Source organism: Pseudopipra pipra, chromosome 5 (genome assembly GCF_036250125.1).
Source record: "Pseudopipra pipra isolate bDixPip1 chromosome 5, bDixPip1.hap1, whole genome shotgun sequence".
NCBI lineage: Eukaryota > Metazoa > Chordata > Aves > Passeriformes > Pipridae > Pseudopipra > Pseudopipra pipra.
The window spans coordinates 65,717,760-65,735,771 of record NC_087553.1 but is presented as its reverse complement, the minus strand read 5'-3'; the positions used below and the strand labels follow the sequence as shown (position 1 = coordinate 65,735,771).

Below are 18,012 nucleotides of genomic sequence, written 5' to 3'. Positions count from 1 at the left end.
GATTTACTTGTAACCAAGTTTGAGCCTTTTCCAAATTTGATCTAAGAAATGCTATTTTTTTTTTTTTTAGCTCTGACCAGAAGAATTCAGGAGTTTTCTGGCTTTACCCCTCATAGCATATATTGAAAAATAGTAGAATGATTTAATTTACACAAGTGTAATATTTTATTAATTTTGTAGCTGAACATCAGAAAAGAAAAGTTTCCTCTGTAAGGCAATGTCTCAAGAGCTGCATTTTGGGTCAGGAGGAACCTTTGAGGGGGAAATGGCATCTGAATATGGGCAGTTTGGAGGAGAGTCTGGAGCTGAGAGACTCCAGTGATCAAGTCTCAAAGGTTACAGGTATAAAGAGACTTTTCAGGACACTGGAAGGGTGATGCCAGGTTTCTGCAAGTCCAACAGCTGCCAGTTGCTGGATTGAAAAGTGAGACTGAATGTAATGACCTGCCCTGACACTACAGAGAAAGCTGGGACAGGGATTGCTTTTACATGTCATCTGACAGATAAAGATTTCCTCTAGCTTTTCAAGGCTTTTTTAACTTTATTCTGATAAGACATACCTTTAGAAAGCTCTCTTTTATCTGCATATGTAAGAGCAGTTTTATCTCAGTGCTTTCACTGGGTCTGGGTGCCAGCATACAAATAAGAAAATCAGTATCCTACTATCTGGGTTTAGCTACCGGTGGATTTCAAAGTATCATTTTTTTTTCTGAGTTAAAGCTAGTGACTTTTCAGTATTTCACAGAGAGTGAAGGATAGGCATTTCCAATGAGAAATTTGTCTCAAATAATTTAGGATGAGCTTAACTGCTAAACTGTAGAGAATCTAGCCTCTTTTTATGATAGGGCAGACTACCAAGAGTAACTTCTTTAGCTTCTTTTTGGTCTCTTATTCCCTCTGCCCTCGTTATATGATAATCAATACAGTTTGACATTACAGTCACAATTAGGATGTGTCGTGTTTCTTTTCATCTTCTCTTTGTCCTTCACTACTTCAATGATGGAAAAATTGTTAAAATTAGTCATAAAGAATTTGCCCTAGCTATTCTCATTTATGATGAGTAACTGGGCAAAGTATATGCCATGGAGATTGGAAAGTGTAGTTAGATAACTTGACGATAACGGTGATTTGCAGTCCCTTGCAGTCAAGAAAGTGCCAACGAGTAGCTGTTGTACATACAGCATATTTCTTCAGGGCTTATTTTTATTGTTGCTATTCTTCATGTAAGTTGCAGCTATTTTTAGATTTATTTTTTCTCTGTCTGAATCTACTAGGGTTTTTCAGCAGGTCAAGATATTTACATATATTTACATACCTAGTTCTCATATTTTCTGTCTAATGTTACATCTCTTGATGGTACATGATAGATTTATGCATGTGAAAATTTCATTGGAAAAAATCAGTTAGCTCTTGTTTTAGACAAAATTTTGTACATTCTTGGAGAATCATAATACTGAAATGGCCTAATGACCAAACTTGTAAATAGACTGAAATATTGGTTGACTGATATTTGGAGGAGGTATTTTGCATTTGAACTCTTTGACAAGTTGATCTGCACCTGTGCCACTTATTCTAAATCTTATCGATATGACATGGGTTCTACTGAGGTTTTGTTTGTTTTGGTTTCTCACTGTAATGGGTATTAGCTATACAGACAAATGCCCTATTCTAGCCCTTTTTTTATATAGACAAAGGAGATATTTTGAGAGAGTAGTTTCCTCTTAGGTAGCTACAGGAGAGAAAGAAGATTTTTGCTAGTATAAATTATATCTTTTATAATGAAAGACTGTCAGAGTAAGACAGTTGATGCACTTGTATAGAGACATTTTAAAGCCTTAGAGAAGTTTCATTAGAACACAAATCTGTAATAAATGTCATATTTTTCAAATACATTTTCATTTTGATTAAAATATTAACCTATATATTTTATTACTGGAATGTAGTGCTTGGAATTAATAATTAAGTCTATAATAAACCTAAAATTTTATGAAACTAGGAGGGAAAAATTGATAGAATCTCATAGATTCCCTAACTTATTTCCATTTTCAGAAAGAACTTCATAGTAGTTGTACTTTCTGATCCCTGAGAGTATTCCAAGTCTCTGTCCTCTGCTTCTCAAATATTCAGCAAGTTCCTAAAAGTCTCTCTTTTAAGTTACTATATTCTAGATATCATAGGACATACTTACTTTGATACATATGTTTAAAAATTTAATTTTAATTAATATGTTTGAAAATTAACTGCGATAAAAAGGTAGATCCATACTTAATCTTTTTTTTTTAATGTAGCAATTTGGTTATACTTTAAGGAATTGTTTCTCTTGCACTGCAGTGTATAATAAAAATAATATTATGGCCAAAATATGCACTTCTTGCTGTAGTGAAGATTCTGTTATAGAAGTGAATTTTGTTATAAGATAGCAAAAAGCATTTTATTTTTATGTTTTTATCTTTCATCTCATTTTCATCCTTTTTTTTCCCAATACAAGACGACATATTGTTATTAATTCTAGTAATTTCATGGTACTTTGACTTCCAGATCTTTTAGGAAAATGCATATTCCAGTGTTCTTGCTGTGCACATTTCTTTCTCACATCAGGAATCCTATTTTATCTAACAGTGTGATTTGGATGCCATTCTTTGGAAAATAAGCATTGGAACTGATAGCGAGGGCATGATTGACGTTGTCTGCTTTAGTACCAAGACTTTTTGCATTGTTTACTGAGGAATGTGTGCCGTTATCAGGTATCACTGGGAAACATGTCGGTTCTTTCCATTTCAAGGCATTATAGGTAAGCTTGAGTCCAATCCATAGGGCAAAAAACCATTTCTTTGAGCTTCCTATTGAAATTATAATGATCTATTGCCACAGGGAGCAGAGGTTCTTGCTTTTTTCCTTCTTTTTATTTATTTTTTTTTTTAGTATTATGATTAAAAAAATAGGCGTCAGGTTTATATTTCTTTATTCAAATTTGTGCAAGTCTTCCCTTCTCCAAAATGAATATATGTTCAAGCTTGCAATGAAAAATACATGATAATGAAATAAATGACTACCCCAAAGCTATCTCCTACCTGTGAAACAGAGTTATGAAATAATAATGGCAAGAGTGATAACTGTAGTTGTCAGTGTCCTAAAAAAAGATGAGAATGTTCTTAATGCAGAGAATCCTACCTTGAAGGCACATTTGCACAAAAGAGCAGTGCTTGAAGTCTCCCCGTGGAGGCTAAGTTTGTGCCACATCAAAGATCAAAATTCAGCCCCAAAGCTAGTGATTCATCAGTTTAATGGAAAATCTCTTGCTTTAGGGTATTTCCTACTAATATCAAATTCATGAGTGATAACAGTTGCAGTGAATGCAGTGTAATTGTTTATTGGTAAATAAAAGCAACACCAAAAGCTGAACCTGTCATAGGATGTTTATAGCATTTGAAGCAGTGATTTTTAGCAAGCACTTTGTTGCCTGATTACAGATAGAAATGTTGTATGAGTGTTCTGACATGTTGTACGAGTGTTCTGACACATCACCTTGAAACGTGTGGGTCACACTGAGATCTTTAGCGGCACAAAACAAAAGAAATGACTTCATCTGATGTTTTCACATGACTGATAGAAGACGGAAGTAGGCTTTGAAAATTGCAAGCCATGTCCAGAATCCTGGAACGGAGCACTTAAATATTTCAATAAGACTTAATATTTAGACTCAAGATATCTAAGTCACCAAAATCTTCAAGGCATGTTTTCAAGTTCAAGGTAAAAAAAAAACTAGCAAAGGCAGTGTGCTGGTGGGTGTATCCTCTGTGATTCTGTTGATTTGCTGCTTGTGCATATGTTAGATTGAAAAAATGACCAAAGAAGGCCTTCCTCATAAGTATGGCTGAAATTAGAGGTAAATATTATAATTACAAAATTTGTTTCAATATTCAATTTGTATATGGAACAAAGGAGACACACTGGAATCCCCATTTTGGGAACTGTATACAATTATTATTAGTTGATTGGAGATTAATATATCATTTTGCTTTCCTCAGATGAAATGCTGCTTAACTCAGAAACATAACATCATCTCTCCTTTCGTGGAGATACCTTCCGAGTGGTTTATGACTCCAAATACATCACCAAACAGGAAATAATCTACACATTACACTATTTTGGAATTTTCAGGGAGTTCCCTGTAGTGTAGGTGATCTGAAATGCAGTTCCTTGCCTTTTCTTGCTCTGCCCCTGACTGAAAATAAGAGCATTTCTGAGCTGACCTATGTAATCTGCAAAGGGCCAGATCACTTTCCCTGGCCTTTGTATACCCAATCTATACCCAGTTCTATACCCATCCACAACATGTTCTGTCCCTGTTGTTTTTTGGAGAATAGATGGAAAAAAAATAGATTGAAGAGGACAGCCATATCTAATATCATCAACATTTAATTTGTAAGTGTTTGTAAGTGGATGATCAATCTATTCTGTGGAGTTTAAGGCCTGCTTATTGTATCCAGTGTTACCCTCTCCTGAAATTCTCCTAATTAACATCTCTAGCTTGCAGTACATGCTGTAAGTGTGGTAAAGCAGCAGAGCTTCAGAATTTAATCCTCTCATTTCATGCAAGGTCACTTACTCTGTAGTTCTGCACCTGAGTCATGCCTTGAGTAGGGTTAAGTAGGAAGCAGTTTGGGGTTTAGCTTCACAGGATCACAGAATATTTTGAGTAGGAAGGGACCCACAAGGATGATCGAGTCCAACTCTTAAGTAAGTGGCCCGTACAGAGATCGAATCTGCAACCTTGGCCTTATTACCACGATGCTGTAACCAATTAAGCTCATCTCAAAAGCATTTCACAGAATCATGGTATTGTTTTGGTTGGAATGGACCTTAAAGATCATCTTGTTCCCACCCTGCTACCACGGGCAGGGACACTTTTCATTAGGCCACGTTGCTCAAAGCCCCATCCACTTCCAGGGATGGGGCATCCATAACTTCTCTGGGTAGCCTGTTTCAGTTTCTTGCCCACGTGGCTGTGAAAGACCATTTGTGCTTCTGCTTCTGTCTTGAGACTTGAAATCTTCCATGGGTTTTAGAGCTGGTATGTGAAAAGGTGCGTTAAAGGTATTCTTACTCCTCTCTTTATGGTGTGTATTGCAAATAAGTTTTAATTCAGTGGGAAATCACATTGTCTAGATCTAAAAAACATTTGAACTTGGCTTCAGCTGACCTTTTACCTAAGCATTTTATTTTACTGACTTTTTAAAAATTCTTTCAAAATCTATAGGTTGACCTGTTTCTTCTCCCTTATATTTGTATTTTCTTTTTGCTTGTTTGTGTGTTTCTTTGTTTTCTTCTGATGTGCTTCTTTTCTTGAGCAGAATATCCTTCTAAATTTCCCTTAATCTCTGTGAATGCTATTCCTCTAATTTATTTTGCTTTTAAGATTTCACCATACTAGCATTTTTAAAAAATATATAAATAGTCTTACATAGTGTTACTTAAATTATTATATGGCATTTAGTTTGCAGGGAATTTCAATGGTCCATAGGTCAGAGCATGGTTTGGTGTTACCTACAGCTCTTATCTACCTAGATACAGCTACCATTTCATTAGTGAAAAGCTGCCTTAAATTTATGTGAGCGTGAATTAGCAAGGGATGTTTTTATGGTGCTTTGAGCCCCATTAGTGGGGGAAAAAATAGATTAGGAGGGCTTCTGGAGGTCGTGTAGTCCAACCTTCTCAAAGCAGTTCTGTGCTCCTATTAATGTTGTTATTGACACAGAAGATGGTACAAATTAAGAAGCAGGAGCAATAACCAATTAATATGTTGCAGGATGTGCAAAATCTGGACCTAACCAGTGTGACTGAAGATAAGAATACACTGTGAAGCAGAATCAGTTGATGGCTTAGCAAAGCATGGCAAAGACAACTGCATCAGATGAAAAAAATCAAATTAATTAAATGTTCACATTCAGTTGGTATTATAACTAATTCCCAATGAAGCATTAAGATGATTTAACAGTTCTTGCTCTCCAGGGATATGATCTTTAATCAGATGTGGGGATGGTAAAAGGTAGACAGGGCAATTTATTCCAATAAGTGTAGAACAGTTCCTAGTTTGAAATTTAATTGGATGATGTATGAAAAATCTAAATTCTCTAGAGTGCATTTTGGTCTTGAAATTTTAGATGACTAAGAATTCTATGGAACTTTTGTCAATAATGGATATTTTTATTTTATTTTATTACATATTTGAACGATGTGAAAGAACAATAAAGGAGGCTATGAATTTTAGAGGATTTTTTTTAGTTTAATAATTAACTGGGTTTTTCTGAACTCCTAGTAACACTTCAATCAGTTAAAGATGTGCTTTTCTTCTAATATGGCCCTATATTTCTAGTGTTGATTAATGATATTATCTTATCCAGTCAAACCCCTATTATATTCAGTGCTGAAGTAGGCAGTTCTGTGCAACACCTGGTAATTTAAGGGCAGGTAGGAAAATCACTCTTAGTGAATACCTTGTCCTGAAACCCTGATTTATCCCAGACCAGGATGCAAAACCCAGGAGGGTTATGGAGATGTTGCCTGAACCTTCAGGAATGGAAGGGATGGAATTAGGGACCACTGAGGCTAATCAGACATACACACACGTGTCCATGGGACCAGTTGAGATGGATTCAAGGGTGCTGATGTCACTGTGAGGCAGCTCTCAATCATCCTTGAAACACTGTGGGGATTGGAGGTGGGAAAGTGTCACATTTATCTTTAGGAAGATAAATATGTCTTATACTTCTTATGTGCTTAAATATTTAAAATACACATTTCATTTTATCTGACATTGCAATTCAGCAGAAAATAGGACAGGACAGAAATGAATTTTTTGCATACTGATGATACTACAGCAGACTTTGTGCAGATTTGCAGTGAAGGTCAGATATAATCTGTAATAATGAGAAAAGAACATAGCTTTTAATTCCTTTGTGATTATTAAATAAGAAATCAAGGTTTGAAGAAATACATATCCTAGCTTACTGAAATATCACGTCAGTTTTAGGAAAAACAAGTTGATTGCACAGGCCCCTTTAAGGTAAATTGCATCAATTGCTAATATGTTGTGGTGGTTTCAGATTTTCAGCACCTCACCCTGCTGTCTGACCTAACCTCCTTAGCCTTACCTTGTTGGGACACTTACAAAATAAAATCTCTGCCTCTTCAAATCAGAGTAGGTGATCTCCCCGAACTCACTGGTCATTAGTTGCTTAAACAGGCTGGCTCAGGCAATTTAGCATTTTAGTTTTCAAGCAGGAATCAAGGAGATGGAGGAATGGTCTTGGCTTGCAAAGTGGAGTAAGTGCCCTTTGGCAGGTCCGGTAGGAATTTGAATAGTTTTCTTCAGGTAAAAAGAATAAATCTATGCAGGTGTGTAATCCTGCTTCTCTGGGAAAACTGCTAAATAGAGTTGAATATTTAGTATGATATATTGCCATGTTCTCTCCCATTTGGACCACTAGTCTACCATGGACCTCCTTCTTTAATACTTGTCATGTGTTGCCTACCTTTTCTAGCTGGGTAATTGTTCATCATGTCATTGCAAACAGGCTGTCTTTTTCAGTTTCCTACCTGCAAAATTGTATAGAAGTTTTATTTGGTGATTTGCTACCTATAGCTATAAAATGCAAGGATATGTCGTGTGAGTATGATTCAAAACATAAATAATATCAGTGCTCTCAGCATTTTTTTTCACATCATTGATGATAAAATTCTGGTATAATCATTAGAAATTTGAAAGAATTGCTGTTACAATTTTGTTAATTCCTCTATTACTATCTTTTAATCTTTCAAACAGAAGAGGATTTCCAGAACCTTGGATTTCTGTTTTGAAAATCCCTCCACATGAAGAAATTAAGAAAACCCAATCATTTTCATCTGTTTTTCTAATATGTAATTCACTGAAATGTTACAAGAAGTTAACTGAAATGCTACAAGGTTTTTATAGGATCATGGAATATTTTGGATTGGAAGGAACCTTTAAGTTCATCCAGTCCAACCCTGTGCAATGAGCAGGGACAGATTGAGTTGCTCAGAGCCCAGACCAACCCGACCTTGAATGTTTGCAGGGATGGGATATCTACCATTTCTCTGAGCAACTTGTTCCAGTGTTTCACCACCGTCATAGCTAAATACTTCTTCCTTATATCTAGGCTGAATCTACCCTCTTTTAGTTTTAAACCATTTCCCCATGTCTTATCTCAAGAGTCCCTGCTAAAAAGCCTGTCCCCAGATTTCCAGGTCCTTACATTTGATAAATTAATTACATCAAGGATTCATTTATTCATGAAACCAAAGTCATGATGCAATGAATTTTGTGAATAGGTTGGGATACAAATAAAAAGAAAACATTATTATGTTCGAGACTTATAATAATTTTATGTGTATCTAAAAGTTCTGATCAGAAGGTGTGAACCATAAAGTCAGATAAATGAATGCATAACCTCCCCAAATGGTTTTGAACCATCCATAAAATATCATATCGTTTTGTATATAGTAGACAAGCCTGTAAGTAGCTGTATAGAAATTATTACCCAAAGATTGTTGCATTCAAAAAATAGCTTAAGAAGCAAATAAATACTTTTATTTTTTCTCTATACTTGATACATACTGAAATTACTCAGTTGGCAGAACACTGAAAATAAAATGACCTGTAAAAGTTTTTTTTAATTTTTTAAAATATAACTATTCAATCCAGAGTTCCATTCATTTTCTTACTGACATACATTAACCAATTGACGCATTAGAAGCATATGGAAACACATAAAGCACTGAAAGCATCTTGCATCTACATTAAATATAATGGCCCTTGAGCATAACATACTGATGGATGCAAATATAAAATTGTTTCCCTACTAAATTCCCTACTACTTTCCTTTCTGAATCTAACCAGACCCTACATATATTCATATATATATTCTTATGTTTATGCATGTTTATTCTTATGCATGTGAACATGCATATGTTCATATTCTTATGTTTAACACCTCCTTGTTGTATAAAGTAAGAATAAAGTAAGAATATTTCAGTTCTGAGCCAACTGTTTTCTTATTTTATTTGTAACTCTTTTACTTGAGTTTTGTCCCTAAGAGTAAACAGAAGGATGCCACTTTTACTTAAAATCTTCAAGTAGCTGAGTGGAGACCGCAGCCCCCCACTGACACACCAATGAAAATAAAATAAACTGTTTGCAGTTCTGTCACAACCACAGAAACACACTCAGCAGTTTTCCCACAGCTGGAAAGTCACAGCTATTGAAAAGGAAATAAAAAAATGTTATCAGAAGGCAATGCACTCATTACATGACGTAAAATGCTGTGAAAGTGCTGTGGCTATTAGAAATGTGTTCTAGCTGCCCCTTCAAAATTAACTCCCCTCTATCTCATCCTTAGAAGAAGTGTTCCCATCCTTTCCTTGCTGCAGGCGTGTTGCTGAGCTGTGTGCTTCAAGCAACATCTCATTCTACTCTCTCTGTTGGGCCCAGTGTAACATTTTAATCAGGCCACAAGGAGTGTTGGAGGTGCTGGGTATGTAGTTCTACAGCATTACTTTCCTCAGGGAGGAAAAAAACCCCAACAAAACAGCAAAACTGAGTAAAACAGAAAAAAAAGAAAAAAAGAGGAAGGCAAAATTCTATGCTTATTTTCTTCATTTCAACAGATATTAGGAAATAAAAACCAGGCAGAAACCTAAAGATGAAAAATAGGTTAGTTTTTTTTTATTCATTTCAAGGTAAGACAGAAAGGAATCACAGAGCAAGAATTTTGATGTCTATAAAACCACAACAATTATAATTTCATCTCCACATTTGTTCTCTAAAATGGCAGTGGTAGGGACAGACCCTGGATGCTAAGGCAATAGAAAATAGTACCAACCAATTAGTTCCTATTTTACATAAGTATGAAAGCAGGCAGGTATCATTTTTTCTGGATGGATTTCTATTCAGGAATTGAAAGATTATTCTTTTGCCATGATGCTAAATCTGTTCTGATGCTTTGATCAACTCTACACTGTTCCTGAAAAGTCTGTCTTCAGAAAACAACAGAAGGTTGCTTCAGTTTGCTTGTGCGTTTTTTCCGTGTTTCACTCATGATTTTTTTTTTAAATTAACATCAGCTTTCTGATCTTCAGTTTTTAACAGCTGCAAGAAAAAAAAATAAGTTTTATATTTGTAGACAAACCTTCTGATTTCCACAGTAACCAGTATTTTTCAACTAAATGAAAATTTATAAGTAGAGATACAAAATCTACTCATCTTCTCATAGCTGTGATGATGGAAAGTAGCTGAATGCTGCAAAAAGTTATCGAGATATGTCCTGCTGCAATGAAATAGGCAGCTAAACTATGTCATAGTTTCTTGAAATGACCTGGTTTGATTTTGTTTTAATGGATATTTACTTTTCTAGACACATCTTTCAGTGATACTTCTTGGCATAAAGCTCCCAGTTATCTCATGTATATACATTAATTTATGTTCACAAAGCCCTTGAGAAAGAAGTCGCATTATGTCTGTTATGTATTTGGCTTATAAAAAAAACACAGAAGGCAGCCCCCAGTTTATTGCAGATCATGCCAAAAGTGATTTAGAAAAGATCACAAAGAACGGCTACAGGAAATTTCACTTTATCCGAATTTTAGCTGCTATATCAATTTCCTTTTATTCTGATGATGAATGGTAGACATATGAAAAAAATACTTTATTTGTTTAAAAAAAAAAAAGTCTTGAAATGGCACGTGAACTGAAAAGAGAAATGGATTTTATCTGTCTCTCAAGGGAGAGAGAAATTGGTCTGGAAATTCATTGCAGAGAAATGAGTGAGTTATTTTGCTGACTGTCAGTGGTAGGTAACAATGTAATGCAATAAGGGAAGGCCAGGTTTGAATAGATAGAAAATTAATCTTCAGCCACTATCTCCCATGGGATTTTCCTGTGCCAGTATTGATTGCATTTCAGCTCCTGACTTGGGAGAGAAATTGGTTGGAGTTGGATTTTAATTGTATTCACATGCTGGATCACTTTCCTTCAAAATATTTATTTTGCTACTTTCCTGAAAACAAAGTTTAACTTGGTATTTAAACTGTACCAACTGACACACAATCTGTCAGGCTTTTAATAAAAATGCCAGACTAAAATAATTAATAATATTGAGGGTTTTCTTTTTAATCATTCCCCATTTTTTTTCCTAATTTAAATGTAAGCTACTTGAAATTCATAAGTTTGACAAATGAAAACTATATAGATTGACTTTCTATAGAAGAATGCAGTATAAATTTGATGTGTAAGGCCTGGCACATCATTGGTCGTGCTGGTCAGGAGGTACTGGCCCAAGTGAGTTCAACAATAATTTACATAAAATGCTTCTGATACTTTTCTGTTGTGTGCAGAAGTAGTCAAGAGCTTTAGATTTAATAGAACAAAATGCTCCTGTGTAAGGGAAACTATGTAATTTTAAAAGAATTTTGTCATTTGATGTCTTTGGGTTTTGGGACAGATTGATGCCTTGTTTTGATATGAGAGCTGTACATCACAAAATACTCCCAGGAAAAGTCAATAAGAAGACTACGAAAGCTTCTACATTAGTTTATGTAGATATAGATCCACTGCCCTGCATTAATAAATTGAGAATAATTTTTAGATTAATGAGTTTTTTTGGTATCATAGAATATTGGTATGAAGAATAACATACCAGGTCTTTATCACAGTCTTTTTTAGGGGCACCTGGGCATGTGTGCTGTTAGAGATAGGAGAAGTAGATTTTATGTTTGAAAGTTTAAGGCATTCAAGTCTATTAACTAAACCCTTTAATTTTCAGCAAAGTTTAATCAAATTTTGGCAGGAGACTTGAATCTTTCATAGCATATGAGTGAATGGAGAGACTGAAAGGTTGTATTTCTTCATTGGAATGAAATTGAAATATCAAAAAGAAGAAACATGATCCTTTTTTGTTCAGATGCCTCAGGAATTTCAAGCAAAAATTTAAATGTATTGTATTATGAAAACTTCTGTGCAAGACCGGCTAGGATGGACCATATGACACATGATGAGATTCTTGGGACTGTCTTATACAGGACCAGGAGTTGAACTCTGATGATCCTATCTAGTCCCTTCCAACTCAGGATATGCTATAATTATGTTTACCCCCTTTCTCTTTACCATACCCTTTCCCTCCCAAATATATCTTGTGGAAAATTAGTTGAAAGAAATCTTTTGACATTCACTCATTCTGCTGTTTTATTGTAATAATGTGCCCTGATAATTCTCAATTATTTTCTGAATTTATCTGTGAAAGCACTGAGTTTGTAGTTGTGTGATTTCAGAAATAATAGTTAGGATTTTTTTTTTTAAAATCAAATTACTCTCAGGCAGGAGGGAAATTTTGTCACATGAATGATTGATTGTTGAGATAGCATTTGTAGAACTAGACAAACTCATTACTTTGAGCAGCATGAAGCTGAAAGATAATTTGTGAAGACGACTCCAGAATTTGCTAAATGTTTAGCATTCCAGTTCTGAGGGAAGAAAAAGTCCTGTGTGATGATATAGAGGAAAACAACAACAACAACAACAAAAGCCAAACCAAACCAACCCTCTTCCCACAAAAAAACCCCAAAACCCAAAAAACCCACCACCATTACCCCAAACAAATCCCTGCCCCCCAAAAAACCCTAAACAAATGAGCAACAACAACAACAATAAACTCTGTGTAAAAATTGAGCCAAATTACATTGTCTGAAGCTATCAGAATGCATATATTTTAAATCATATAATGCATAAATTGTACCAATCCTTGCTCCAGTTTGCACAGTTCAGAGTAAGGTGTAATGGTTGTGGGGGATTGACCTGGACCAGCTGCCAGTTGCCCACCAAGTCCTCTGTCACATTCTTCTCTATCACACCCCCACCCCAGCAGCACAGAGGGGAGAAAATAAGACCACTAAAGGCTCGTGGATCAAGATAAAGACAGTTTAATAAAGAAAAGCAAAGGCTACACATTGAAGCAATAGAAAACAAAAAGATCTATTCCTTACTTCCCATCAGCATGTGATGTCCAGACACTTCCTGGGAAGTAGGGCCTTAATGATAAATGCCTGCCTTCCCTCCTCCTTTCTCTTAGCTTATATTGCTGAGCACAACATCCTTAGCTGTGGAATATCATTTTAGTCAGCTTGAGTCAGCTGTCCTGCTATGACCCCTCCCAATCTCTTGCCCACCCCCAGAGTGGGGTTAGGTACCAAATAACAAGGTGAACTTAGTGTAAAATATAGCAGCTGTGCTGCATAAAAGTAGTCAGAATTAGTACCCACCTTCTTTTCTACCAAAACTTAATAAACTTGTGTTGTGAGATCCATCTCACCTAATTCTAGACAGCTGTATTGCAGACTTCTGCATCTGGGTGATTTGCCCTATGGCTACATTTACAATCAGTCAAAAGTAGGAGACACTTCTAAAGCATGATTTATGTCATGGGAAAATAGGCATCTAATTAAGATGAGATGAATTGTACTCTAAACATGACCGTTTCTCTTCCTTGCCTAAGAAGGCAGCCTGGGATGATGAGCACAACACTGCTATGTTGTTCAACACAGTGGATGTCTCTGGTTAGATGAGTTCTGCCCTTTGTGTTTCCAAAGGAAACCACTTCCTTGAAACCAATCTGAGACTGCTGCTTACTTCAGGCAACATTTGAATCTATATTTAGTAAACCATTTGTCTGTAACCCTGTGATGAAGCAGATGAGAAAACATAGGCAGTTCATTAGATGACTTTGTGGGTAAGTTAAAATTTAGCTGCCTATACTTTGATAGGGTATAATAATAAGCAGAATAGCTTCAGCAAACATATGCCTGACTGACCAGCAGGTGCTTCATTGTCAGCACTATTTATCAAGCATAACACATTTTCAGAAACTGATGACTCTGTAGTATTAAAAATATCCTTATAATTGCCTACAATTGCTGGCCTGAGTAACCATTCAGTATCATGGTTGACTTGTTATTGCTTTAAGTGGCAGTCGACTCATATCGTGAGGCCTCCTGTTCCAGCTGCAGCTGAGACAGGTGAAGATATTGCCACCTCCTCCTGGGCCTTCTCTACCTCCTTGGTTCCACACTCCATGTAATTTTTCTATTGAGTCAGAAAAATCTCTGCTTTTCAAAATTTTTAAGAACTAGTCCAAATTGACTGAATCAATTGGAAGGAATCAAGAAATGTGTATCAGGATGCAGACAGGTAAGAGAGGATGGGAACCTAAGACAGAGAGGTGGTGGTGAGCACCTGAGCATTTGGGGCCACTTCCACCCAGTCAGATATAGCCAGTACATGAGATTTCATTGTTAAAATAGACCAGTGAACAAATCCTGATTCAGTCAGAAGTTCTAAGAAGGCTTAATTTCCTTTCTTTGTCTGAATTTACACCACAGTTTCTCAAAAATCCATTTATGAAACATGTATGAGTGGTATCATTTTTAGGTTTGTGATTTACTGTATAATCTGCAGAAGGAAAAAAATAAGATACAGTGTTCATATTTAAGATTCAGTACAAAATATTAAACATAATAAAAGGTAATGTACTTGCCTTGCATTATAGTTGTAAAAATTACATATGCTTATGAAAAAATTAGACATGTAAGGTGTTAGGCTCTTACTTTTCTTTTGCAGGTCTTCATTTCACTGACTTTCATTGCATAACTCAAAATCAAAAGAAAACTATACAAAAGTATTCCTGGACCTGGAGCAACTGATTGTGTTTATACACAAATACAAAATGTTAGCAATGAAAGAAAGGCTATGAATCATTTAGGTAAAAAGAGGCAAATGTGAATGGAATTGTTTTTAGCAATATTGTAATATTTTGCCCTTTACATGTCTTTCTTTAAAAAGCCTGAAAAGAATGACACTGAATCTGGCAGCCAGAGAATCAGACCGGTATTTGAAGATGATCCTGTTTTCCGACGGCAAACGTCTTACCAACATGCAGCAGTCCACATACCAACAGATATTTATGAAGGCTGTAAGTAGTATGTGAACAAAGTGATCTTATATTTTAACACTAAGCTCATTAGTTGGGTCCCATTCTTAAAACAAATAACCTCCAAACTAAATTTTTGCTGCCATTTTTAGTGCAGGATTGTGGTTACTGTCACTTTTACTTCTTTCACTAATACTTCAGAGATGTGCTCTATTAGACATACAATTCATTTTATGAATTAGTAGGAGCCACAGCTAAAGAGATCCATTGGGATTGGATCCGAGTTTCACAAATGGAACTGGAGATGAGATGAAATGAAACTCTTAAATATTCTAACTTTCTGATCCATTCTTTCTCTATACTGTTCTCATTTAAAATAAACAATTCTTGACAGCTCTTATTTACATGCTGTTTGGCCTCAGGCAGAGGTGAGTTCTGAAAATATTTTTGAGTATCCCAAAAATCAGATACCATTCAGGTGAATAACATACTGTGTGAGATAGTAGTACCAATACTGCATGCAGTGCATTTCTAGAATTGCAGTAACAGACTTTAGCAGAGAATTTGCATAAAGTCTTTCTAAACTATGGAAAAAAAAGCATATTCTGCTGAGGATTCATTAGTTGTATTTCAAAATGAAGTATTTATCTTTCAGGATGTAAATAAGTTCCTTTTCCTGTGTTCATCATCAAGCAAAAATCTTCATATAATAAGAAGACATTTCAGCATTCAAAGTGGTTGCATGTTTTTAAAGAGGGGAAAGGAAAATTAAATAGCATCCATACATTTTTAAGTTTTGATTTTTTTTTTTTTTTCAATTTAGGGTCCTAATTTCTAGTATGCAATCTTTTTCCTCTTTCGAAGTCTCATCAAGAGGAAAGAGACCCTAGTGTGACCCTGAGCTTTTTAAAATTCATGGCCACAGTTGCGTGCAGCTTCCATAAATGACACAGGGATGGAAATGGAAATGTCAGTATGATGGGGGAAAGAATCATCGTAACTCGTACTCTTACATGGTGTGCTTGACTGACAGACCTAGAGGATTATTCTGGGATTCTGGCTTTAATAAGTGCTAAAGCGCACCAAAAATGCAGGATTACGGAGAACTAACAGGACATTTCCTTTGCTTTTGTTTGAAGAGAATTGATACTTCACTGTTATGAGATGTTATAAAACCTTGTCTTGCATTATTGGGATATCTATAAACACCATGTGAACTTTAATATAAGATTGTCATCATAACAGTATGTAAAATGTTTTGTTGTTACATTGAATTTAAGATCTTAGGTGGTGCTCCTAAAGACACTTCTATCCCTTAAAAATGCATGCTAGGTAATGTTACTGTACATCCCATCAACCTAAAAATGAAGACAGATTATGACTTCCATAGGAAAGGTACAACTTTAGTATCTAATAAAATGAAAATAACAGACAGAAATGTACATTTCTGGAGAGAGGCAACTGCATGTGCAACATGTATGGTTCATGATTCTTTGGATCTGGCTTTTATATTTATTACCAGAGATGTGAAAGCCTAGAAAATTACCAGGAAGACTGTAATTCTGTGTCAGAAAAATCAGCTTCTTGTGTGGCTGGGTAACCTTCAGTTACAGGTGGAATTTTCATGAGATAACAGCATGAGAATACCTCAAAATCACAGATTTCCTCCCAACAAACACAAAATGATCACCAGGTTTTATTTTATAGTTGCAAAGTCCATGTGTCATCAGAACACAGTGAGCAGTTGGAATGTAGTCATTCAACAATGTAGAATTATGTTTTTATCTTTTTACATTACAATCTAGAAGAAATTTTTATAACCCTGGAAAGACTGATAACATATCTAGAACACTGTTTTCATTTTTCTTCCTGTTCACAGGAGCTAACCTGTCATTTCCTGATAGAGGTTTCAGTGTCCACTATACTAGGGAACAATTGTACACTTTGAAAATAGTATCTGCAATTCCTTGTCTACATCACAGTGTGCTAGGGAGCATTTACGACACAGGTATGACAACAAATCCTTCTTAGAAACAGTGGATGAGACACAGTTTACAACTTTTATTGCTTGGAAGCCAATTTTTTTTTTACTGAATTACACCTTGGGAAGCAGATTTATTTTTTTGTCCTTTATTATGTATGTTTTGTAGGATGCCAAGAGAAACAAAGAACTGCTCTTTGGATCTCACAGAATAGTTTTCAATGACTGAATATTTTATTTGCTTATTCTTCCTTCAGATTGGTTTTCACTTCCCTTGCCTCTTACAGTAGCAGGTTGTTGTCTCTAGGGGAGAGGGACAATTACTGTTAGAGCCACATGCAGTCTGAATTTTCATTTGGACCTGTCAATCACACTTTGTCACATTAATTAATTTTTTTCTGTATGAAGCTGGGAATTTGAGATTCACTGACTCTTAATCATAGAATCATAGAATTACTAAGGTTGGAAAAGACCTTTAAGATCATCAATATGTTATCTGTTAAATCTTTCTTTCTTATTTAAGTTTCATTTTTCTTGCAGTTATTATTTATGATTATGTACGATTTTTTTAAAAGATGAATAACAAATTCTCATCCACTTAGATTTTTGAAAATGGGAAAACGGTTTGGCTAGTAATTCTGTAATGGTGCACCACCCATTTAAACTTGAAACCTAATATGTGCTATAGAATAATATTCTTTGGCTTCCTACATGTATAATAATTTGCTTATTTTGAAATACAGTGATGAGCTTCTTGTGAAGTAATACCTTTTATTTCACCATAGAAATATATGATATATCATTACAAAATACCCATTTGCTACATCCCAGTTATTTGTGGCTTTTTTGATTGCAGAAAGAAATATTATGAAAGTTGGTTGTTTGGGTTTTTTTCCTTCCCTGGGTCTGGTGCCAAAACCTACGCAGAGACAGGGGAAAGTCTAGGGAGTTAATTTATTTGCCTGTTTCTGAGGATTGCAGTCTCACCACAGGGGAGGTCAATCCGAATAAAATAGACCCAAATCAGGCTTTTAA

General features: G+C 35.4%; 1 protein-coding gene across 8 annotated transcripts in view; it reads left to right on the top strand.

Annotated features, from left to right (window-relative positions):
• The window catches only part of CACNA2D1 (calcium voltage-gated channel auxiliary subunit alpha2delta 1), a 376,639-nt gene that overhangs the window by 201,235 nt on the left and 157,392 nt on the right, over nucleotides 1-18,012 (top strand). For all 8 annotated transcript variants that reach the window (XM_064656439.1, XM_064656438.1, XM_064656437.1 and 5 more), the window contains exon 6: nucleotides 14,909-15,038. In XM_064656439.1, coding sequence (XP_064512509.1) covers nucleotides 14,909-15,038 — 130 coding nt within the window. The remainder of the gene's footprint in view (nucleotides 1-14,908; nucleotides 15,039-18,012) is intronic.